Source organism: Juglans regia, chromosome 2, assembly GCF_001411555.2.
Source record: "Juglans regia cultivar Chandler chromosome 2, Walnut 2.0, whole genome shotgun sequence".
In the NCBI taxonomy this organism is placed as follows: Eukaryota; Viridiplantae; Streptophyta; class Magnoliopsida; order Fagales; family Juglandaceae; genus Juglans; species Juglans regia.
Genome location: NC_049902.1, coordinates 36698768 through 36709048, shown reverse-complemented (window position 1 = coordinate 36709048; position 10281 = coordinate 36698768). Strand labels below are relative to the sequence as shown.

Here is a 10281-nt window from a genome sequence, read left to right as displayed (position 1 = left end):
TCATACTATCTGTGTAAATCATCAGAAAAACATCCTGTTTGGTTGCCTACTTACGGTTTGTACTTCCCCTTTTTCCTGTTTTATGTCGAAGTCCACTCAACAGAGTGAGCAGCGTGTATGGGATTTTTGAGCCTTTAGCCGTAGAACCTGTTAATATGGTTATGGTATTATAGTCAATCCTGTTACATAGTCGATAAATATGATCTTTCATCTCTGATAAGGAGAGATCAAGCATGCCTGAAACATGGCAAGACTCACTGCACATCTCTTCATAACATTCTCACAGTCCTCACAGTCCAATATGGGCATCACAAAACTGAACTGGCATTTATGTTTATCAGTGATGACCCTGATTCCTTGATAGATCGCTTTAACCCGATGGAATGCTCTCTTCCGAGGATCTGAACTTGCCAAAGAGCTTTGGTGTTTCACAGTTCTCAATAAATAATAAAAAAATTATTATTTTTATGATTTTGGTAAAATGTAGATGAAATGGGATTATAAATTGGATTATAGCTGCACAAGGCCACTAATCGTTTCTGCTTTGGTAGATGCTCTACCGCCCTCTGCATTTCATCTCTTGATTAGGTTTGATTTTTTATTTTTTTTCGGTATTGCTTTATCTTCTTCTCTATTTTTCACTTTTCAACCAAATATACAGAACGAGATTGAGAATTGGATCTCAAAATGAGAGGAATTACCGATTAACAACAGGGAATAAAAGAAATGAACGACGCATTTATAAATAGAGTGACAAAAAGTGCCTTCAGAACAAAACCATTTCAGTTTTCTTGACAGGAAGTGAAGTTTATATCTCAACTCATCTTAACTTATCTCGTCTCATCATTACAACTTTCTCAAATTTTCACACAAAATATAATAAACAATTCAACTTTTTTAAATCCCAAAACAATTTTTCCAAATTTCCACGCAAAATATAATAAATAATTCAACTTTTATTTTACTATTCACAAACCATCTCAACCCATCTCTGAATGCAAACCACTCCTAAAAGCTTCAGCCTTCAACAGATACTAGAAAGAAATACATCAAGGCAGCTCAGAATACTTGAGGCAGATGCTACCATAAATTCTTCAACCCACTGCAACAACAACAACAACAACAAAAAATGGTATAAATATTATTACATGGCTAGAAAACTTAGCTTTCTCAACATAGGTAATTCTCAAACCTATGTTATAAACTGGAATATTAAGTTCTTAAATAGAAAACAATGTGTGTGATTAAGTTAAACTATCTTGAACCATTATGCAATGAATATAACTTTCCAAAAGAGAGTCAATGTTGGTACTTCGATCTCCAAGATTTTCGAACTCTATTGATGTTCGGGAATGTACAATCATCAACTAATATTATGGGAGACTAGATGATGTGAATGAACATGGACAAAACTTCCTAGATGCTAATGCTTTAAAACTCCTCTATTGTACCCAGATGTCTGTCTAATATTAACATTTTACGTGTTTGGTCCTAGCGTGCAGGACAAAAGACCAAAACATGAATGTTCAGTGAAAAAAACTGAACTTGTTCAAACATGTCAAGAGCCAACAAAGCTAGAAATGCTTACCGCGGCATTCTGGTGGAGTTTTCAGGCCACATTTCTTAGGCAATGCCAAGGCATACACGGGATTAATCCCAAGTGCAGGGAGAACAGACTTGTAGCTGCAAAGGCAGGGCAAGTTGGCACGGCGTACAACACTGCAGCATCGCTTAGTTGGTGGTGGAGGTGACTGCCCGCTAACCGCTGGGAGGCATTGGTTGAGCTTGGTGGAGTCTATGTTACATACGGCTGTGGCCTTGGCTCCACCCACCAATGCAATGAGCAATATGACTGCGACACCTACATATGGGACCAAAGTTTTGCCACCAATCCTAGCCATTTTCTCCCACTGTTATTCTTCAACACTATATTGCATACATAGTTTTCTGCCTAAGGATCGTTTTATAGAATAAAGTTTAGGAAACAGTTTGGAATGTGATTCTTTGTTTATGTATATTTCTTTGTATTTTTAGTGTATTTGGCATGTGATTCCAGTCTGGAGGAGTTCACGGGATGGATGAAAAATAGTATAAAGAAAAGTATGGTCCCGGTATGAGAATATTAATTTTCCTTTTTTTTAATCTTCACACGAGATTGCTTGGAAGATATGCAAATAAAGTATATGGATCTGGGGACATGGGATCACGGTTTACTGTATGACGAAATAGAAAATGCACGGGGGGTTACAGTTTATGAGGCCATAAACTAAAATATAGTCGTTTTTGTTAAATAGCACTACAACCAATTAAGTCGTATAGTGTTCAAGATTAGGACCAAGATTGTGTAACGATACCTAAGGTATTCTCAGTACCCAAATTAGAAAGTAATCACTTCTACGTCTTTATGAAGAGAAAAATCACAATATGCATCCTTCATTAAGATCAAACTGTCAAGAACCAAGATTGTGTTACAATACCTGTTGTCATCATTTTTTGTAGTTAAGGAGTGTAACAAATCAATAATTTTGATAATTTATAATTCAAAGTGTACATTGCCTTCAATAGTCCATGGGCTACCCACCAAATCTAGCCAAAATATTGAATTCAAAGAACAGTATACTCCGGGAATCGAAAGAGAACAAACCCTTCAAAGATAGATGTGTATACATATACTTATATCAACAACTAAAATTTGCTTTACATCAACAATACATGAGATGCAGTTCATAAAAAATCTAAACAAACATCATTTTTCGCGTATAAATAAGTACTATAAACTATTCTTACAAACGATCTAGGATTCTTACTGATTGCACTTTACAGTGTTAGAAACTCCCAAATGTAGTTCTAACCTAACAATTACCATTCCGAGTCAGACAAATTTCTAAATCCACAGCCCCGTATGCGAAATACAACTTGCCATGGGCCCCATAGTTTTTTTTTCCTTACCAGTACTTGCCACAAGCCCATGGTACATCCTCATCGCGATGTTCATTGGCAAGTGAAGACAATAACTAAGTGATCAACATACAGAAACCATATCAGCCTTCCCAAGCATCATGTTGCGCACTGGCTTCAGCACCAGGGACTAATATTGCAAGCAATTTCATTACTTCTACTGGAGATGGAAAGAAAAGCAAAATCAATGGAGACAAAAGGTTCAAATTCGTTTGGATTCGTAAGTGATCTCAGCTCATCTCAACTCATCTCAGCTTATCTCAACTCATCTCACTACTATTCAGTAACTTTAACTTATAAATCTCACTACTATTCACAACTCATCTCATTACTATTCACAATCCATCTCAGCTCATCTCAACTCATCTCAAATCATCTTCGAATCCAAATATTTTTAATCTAGGCAGTCCAGCCCAAATACTTGGTTAAATGCACTTACTCCCGAGCAAGTTATACCGATAAAGTAAACCATCAAGCACTAGCACTCCTGGCACTCCTGGGTCCACTCTTCAAAATTTGTATTCAATGCTTGTTTGAAGGCATTGGATTTAATGGGAAAGGTAGGAACTAACAAATAGCTACAAATTGCATTTTCTATCTGTTATTTCAATTCACATCTGGGAAATATAATGGAATATTGAGGCAAAAATTAGTTGATTACGATGGAATTACTCCTAGCAGACTATTAAGTTTGAGTGATAAGAAAACACTACAATTTTTTTTTTTCATAAGTTAAAAATATTTATTAAGCACAATGTAATAGGCGAAGTTCAAGTGTACAGGAAGTATACAAAAGAAACACCTAGTTACATTCTAATACTAGAAAAGCAAAGATAATAACTCGTTTACAGCCCCTCCCTTGAGTAGAATGGCAGAGAACCAGCTAAGTAGAGTGCTTATAAAAAAAACTTCCAAAATGCATCTCTATTGTGTTCCCTATCATTAAGCACCTCTTGTTTCTTTCCAACCAAATACACCACATAACACACAGAGGCATCATTTTCCATGCAACTTGCCACTTGGGAATGAGTATGCATTTGAAAGTTGGTCCAGCTTGCTAGAAAATCGACCACGGCTTTTGGCATAACCCAGCTCAGCCCAACCCTTCCAAACACTCCATCCCACAGCACTAGCCATTTCACAATGAAGTAGTAAATGGTTCACTGATTCCGCTTCTTTCCTACACATAAAGCACCAATCCAAAACAATCATTCCGCTCTTTCTCAGGTTATCTATAGTCTGAATATTCTCTATTGCTGCTATCCATACAAAAAAAGTCACCCTTGTTGGAACATGAGCCTTCCAAATCGTCTTCCAAGGAAAGCAAATATGGTGTTGATTCAGTATCACCTTATAGTATAATCGAACTGTAAAATTTTTAGAGGTTGTTTATCTCCAGCATAGTTGGTCCCTGCCCTGTCTTCTTATCTCCACTGAATACAACAATCTAAACAAATCAGTAACCTCCTCTACTTCCTGATCCTGGGCAGATCTGGAGAAACTTATATCCCAAAGCACCACTCCATTGGAAAAACCCATCAACTCTGAAACTGAAGCTTGCTTATTAGTCGCCAATCTGAAGACAACCAGAAAGGCTCTAGACAATTCAGTATCCCCACACCAAACATCATACCAGAATCTGATTTTTGAACCATCACCAACTGAAAAGTTAACTTGTTTCAAGAAACAACCCCAACCTTTTCTAATAAACTTCCATAGACTCACTCCATACGAACTCCTACACTCTTTGGTGCACAAACCTCCCCAATCACTACCATACTTTCGATCGATCACCCCCCTCCATAATGCTTATTCTTCCCCATGGTATCTCCATAGCCACTTCCCCAACAATGGCTTTATTAAAATTACATAAGCTATGAATACCCAAACCTCCATCAACAATCAGGCAACAAACTTTTTTCCAACTCACTAGGAGGATTTTAGTCTCCTCTCTCATGCCTCCCCACAAAAAATCTTTATACAATTTTTCAATACGATTGGTCACACCATCTGGTAAAGGGAATAAAGAAAGGAAGTAGGTAGGGATATTTTTTTTTTTATAAGTAGAAAGTAGGTAGGGATATTATAGAGAGTACTCTTTATAAGAGTTATCATACCCCCTTTAGATAAATATGTCATTTTCCATGCTGCCAACTTCCTCTCTATCTTCTCGACCACCCCATCTCAAATGTGTTTGGCCTTAAAAGATGCCCCTAGTAGTAGTCCCAAATATTTTATGGGCAAAAAAGCAACTTTGCACCCGAGAAATTCTGCCAAATGATGAATGTTATGGACTTCTCCCACCGGTACCAACTCTAATTGAGAGATGGCTTGAAAACACAACAGGATAGCCCTCAAAACTTGAATTAGTTCCCCAACAGCCACACAAAAAATACGGGTATCATCAGTGAAAAGCAAGTGTGATATTGAAGCAAGGCCATTAGAATTAGATCCCACTAAAAAACCCGAGATAAATCCTGCTCCTACCACTGCCTCCACCATACGACTCAAAGCCTCCATAACAATATCAAATAAGAATGGAGATAAGGGATCTCGCTACCTCAAACCTCTTGAACTTGAAAAATACCCACAAGGCTACCCGTTAACAAGCATAGAAAAATGGACAGTTGAAATACAATGGCTTCTCCAGCCACACCACTTATCTCCAAAGCCGCATCTTCAAAGCATGTACAAAAGAAAATTTCAATTTACATGATCGTATGCTTTTTCCATGTCCAACTTACAAAGGACCCCCGAAGCCCCTTCCCGCATACAGCTATCTAAGACCACATGTAAATAGTACCATCAACATTCATTTACTTTTTATATCAAAACTGTACAAACAACAATCATGCACTCACAGTACTTTGTGCCTAAACATCACAAAAGTTATCTATGTAATTCTTCTACGAGAATCAACCATTTGACTCATTCAAGAAAAGTTTAGTAAATGTGTGATCAATGTCTATCTAAATGCAATTCAATTAGTGACAAGAAATGAATCTATACCTCTATCAACTCAACTTTCATTTGTTACTCAGATCAACCACCCCAGGTTAGATCATATAAGTGAAGTACATCTAAGATTATATGTTGAGATTCCTATTATGTGAATTCATTCAAGGTTTTGAAGATAGCGTTGTACCGATCAGTACGACCTATATTTATCATGCCAGAATAGTAACTGGTACGGGAAAGATAGGTGTTTTGTACCGGGTCAAATATTGGCTATTTTGGTATGTTTCGGTCAATACCAGCTGAAATTTTGTATTTTTGTATTTTCATAATTTTCACTCAAATTCTCACATCTGAATACTATGTTCTTAACTTTTTTTAATCTCATTTTTTCAAAAACTGAAAATCAAATCCCTACTCTCATTTTCGTGATGAAGATGAGTGCTTTTTTTTTTAATAGTTGGATTGAGAACTTAGAAGTATTATTGAGTTTTATAAATATGTGTTTTAATTTTTTAAGACTTGTATTGATATTATTTTGAAATATAATTTATACATATATAATTAATTTATCTATATATAGACTATCCCAAAACGGTACCCGAAACGATACCGATACCAAAATATTTCGTTTCAGTGTCTTAACTAAAACGATCACTGAAACAGTATTCAAAACTTTAAATTCAGTATTTTTAGTAGAGCCATATTATAAATATTCTCTTATAGTCTCTAAACAACGAGAGATTATTGATATATATCTACTACGCTATTTATTAGGATATTTATATTCTATAAATTTTGGGAGTCACTATCACTAGTAGTACACCATCACTCAAAAGTACACTCACATTAGCTGTTGAATTACTCTCACTATTTTCGGCTACCTTTTATAAAAACAAAAATTGAAAATATTAAGGCTAAGGTATTGTGGAAAAAAATGTAAATAAATGTTCTTTCCAAAAAATAAGTGATACAAAAATTCACAATACCCAACTCTCGCCGAAAATACAAGTAATTTTCTTGACTTAACAAAAAATATTCAAGCTTAGATTCTCTATATTTCCATTTTAATTGAATTCACGTACACAAAAAATAATTGCTCAACCTTACTTAAAGACGAATGAACTTGATCTAAGGACGACAAGTCTTAATTAAGGCCACAACCCCATATTATATCAACTCAAGTGTGATGCAACAACTATTTTGCGCCATAATTCGCTTATAACTCCATTCTTAACGAGTCATAAAACTGCGAGATAAATTGCTCTAATCATATAACTCACATAATTGCGATTTAGAAATTTTTTTTATTTTCCTTCTGGTTAAAAAATATCTTTGGAATCGTATTTATATGATGAGACAATATTTCTTATTTCATGTCTTCAGTGTGCATGTATAGGAACATTAACATAAAGAATGCTCACATTACCTTTTCTTGTTGACTCTACTAAAGTAAGGAGATGGTTCTCATTAGTGAGAAAAACTTCAATTTCTCAAATTTCACACCCATAATCCAATGTTTTCACGACATATTTTAGTATATCATCTCTCTACCCGAGAAATAATATCACTGAGTCGATGAGTGACCATCCAACTTCTAAATCTATAGGAATTCTCACTAACACCATTATTTCAATGAGTCTTAAATCAAATTAGGTATAGATTTCACTAATATCGCATTAAAAATGCTAAAAAAATCATTTTGTCCAACAAATACAGAATGTGACGTTTTAGCTGCTAATTAGCAATATATCCTTATATTTTTCTTACTCAATATTTTTCATATTCTTCAATTCACTATACGAGAGAAAAGAAAAACTTTGCGATAAATTATCTTAACCTAAAATCTATCTTGCAGCAGTGCAACCACAAGCAAGATTTTTAGGCTTATTTAAGTCGTACCTAATTATTCAGATTTTTATCATAGTTACCATGCAAATCTCTAAAGTGCTTGGTATTACATTACTCTCAAGGCTTAAGTTCATATATTTATAGGAGCCTATTTGTTTTCGCTAGAGAGAAAGAAAACTTGAGCAAGATTATCAGTACTAATACCACTGAGATGTGCACTGATAAAACCTTTAAAATGAATATAACAATTAAGAATGTCCTTAACACTCTCCCACATTCAGATTTTAATACTTGCTAGATATACTATCAAGTTTTAGAGAGTATGTACTTATCTGTGAGTTAATATAAGTTGCTTCAAGATTATAATGCCCAACCTCAAATGTAGGAGCAATTAATATTTGAGTTACAAAATATAACGCACAACTTATGTTACTACCCACAATATTCTCAAAAGCAAAATAATGGTTTAGCTCTATCTTATAGTTGATCCTTTCAACTTGTATGAAAATTATAGTGCATGTGTCACATGTGCACTTCCGATTTTACTTTAAACCTTTAAGAGGTTTATACAATAATGATGGTATAAAACTATCTGACACTCATAATAATCTTTATTCGTTTTCAACTATACTCATGGAGGAGATTAATGCGACAAAAAAGTCGCATACACAATCTCTAGGTTTTCTTTTCAGTTATCTCAAAGTTACTAATCTATACGTATTTAATTGCACACACCTCTAAGAAATTTGTTGCGTCAATTTAAGTCAAAATAAAACTAATTAATACACGTCGCAAGATCGAAAATTCGCTAAACCTAATTATCTATTGTGCCACAATGCCTAATTATTAATTTCTACCTTAATTTTTGAGCAAATTTATATCGTATAAGAGATTAATTCCAAATTAATCTCAACTATACTCCCACTAAGATAAACAATTTATCGAGTCAATCACATGCAAAAGCAACTTCTTCCTAAATCGAATAAATCAGTTTGAGCCAATGATAAGTATGGACTAATCAAACTCGAGCTACTTAATTATATATTTTATCACATCCTAAAAAAACTTTAAAGACTAATTTCTAAAATTAGCCTAACAAATACAAGTGATAAACTAAGCTCACATAATTACATGTAATCATAGTACATGAACACACAAAAAAATATCACATTTCATCCAAATAATTAATTTTCACAAAAAATAATAATCTAGGCAATTTATAACTTAAAATAAAATGCCTAACAAATATGACAAAAAATATTTCATAATATCATGACATGCATATATTGAATAACCATATGCAAAAAATATTTCAAAATAATATTCATGTGGCACAATGACATGCTGAATTAATAAATAATCTAAAAATAATTCAGCAAATACACTTACAATAAGTTCTAGCCCAAAGATTGAGCTTATTGCCCTTGTGTGTGAGGTATTAGGTTCAAAACACCACAAAACCCGCTAAAAATATATTTTTGAGCTTGGCCACAATCAGTGGGCCTCGCCTTCCTGATTTGTCAAATGCATAGCAGGCCTTTGCCAGTTGGGCTCACAGGCCAATTTGCCAGGAGGCCTTTTTCCTTCTTTTTTTTTTAATTTTTTTTTTATAGAAAATAGATGGTTTTTAAATATAAGAACATGATCGCGTTAGATTTAAAACAAATTTGTTTATTGTCCTCAAGAAAATAAAAAAGAATTGTTCACGACTCAAAGGTGATTTTAAAACAAGCCCTAACCCAAGCCCGTATACTTTTAAACACAAATAAACCATACAATGCTTCTTCTTCTTCCTCAAACACATTATGGCTACTATTCTTGTAACATAAAAACAATTTCAGTCACTACCACCCAAGAGTTATGCGCCACCCTTCAAGCTTGTGGAGCTTGATGTGCTCCTCTGCTACAACAGAGCTCACAACACGGTGCACACAGCAGAGGTCGGCACATGTCACACCATAAGCCACCTTGCACGATAGAAACTACAACTAGGCCTGGTGCGCTAGGCAATGGTTGTCGTTGCACATTGGGCATAAGCGCAGTATTGTGGGCTACATTTCAAACATTCAGCGCAAAGCTCTGAGGAAGGCAGAGACTGTCACACCACCCATGTGCTCAGCTTTGGGCGCAAAGGAGTTTGCTGCACTGGCCAGTGCGCAGCTCTACTCGCTGCAAAGCTTGCCGCATAAGCCAAGTGAGCAGCTTCGCCCGTAGCAACAAATGCATCGCATTGAGGTGCTTATTACACCTCCATGTGTGTTCATGTAACGGAAGAAAATAAATATCTCAGCAACCACAACTTCCTGTAACTGCTTGTTGCTGCCTCCATCTTGGCACGATGGTACTCGAACGACCACTGTTTCTTAACGGTAGCACCACGTGACCAAGCTATGTGGTGCGCGAGACAGTGGTTGCCGTAGCATCTTGAGCAGCGTAGCCCGTGATTCATAGCAATCACTTTGGGCTTGCAATGGATTGCACTCACCACCCATGCGACGCAAGCTGTACTGCACGCAA

At 35.5% G+C, this 10281-nt stretch overlaps 1 protein-coding gene across 1 annotated transcript; it reads right to left on the bottom strand.

Moving 5' to 3' along the window:
* Nucleotides 1–718: 718 nt before the first annotated feature.
* LOC108984788 (putative lipid-transfer protein DIR1) lies at nucleotides 719–1944 on the bottom strand. Its single transcript, XM_018956850.2, has 2 exons — nucleotides 1589–1944; nucleotides 719–1102 (listed from the first exon to the last, which is right to left on the bottom strand). The coding sequence occupies exons 1-2, from the start codon at nucleotides 1899–1901 to the stop codon at nucleotides 1095–1097; spliced, it is 321 nt and encodes a 106-aa protein (XP_018812395.1). The 5' UTR covers nucleotides 1902–1944; the 3' UTR covers nucleotides 719–1094.
* Nucleotides 1945–10281: the final 8337 nt, after the last annotated feature.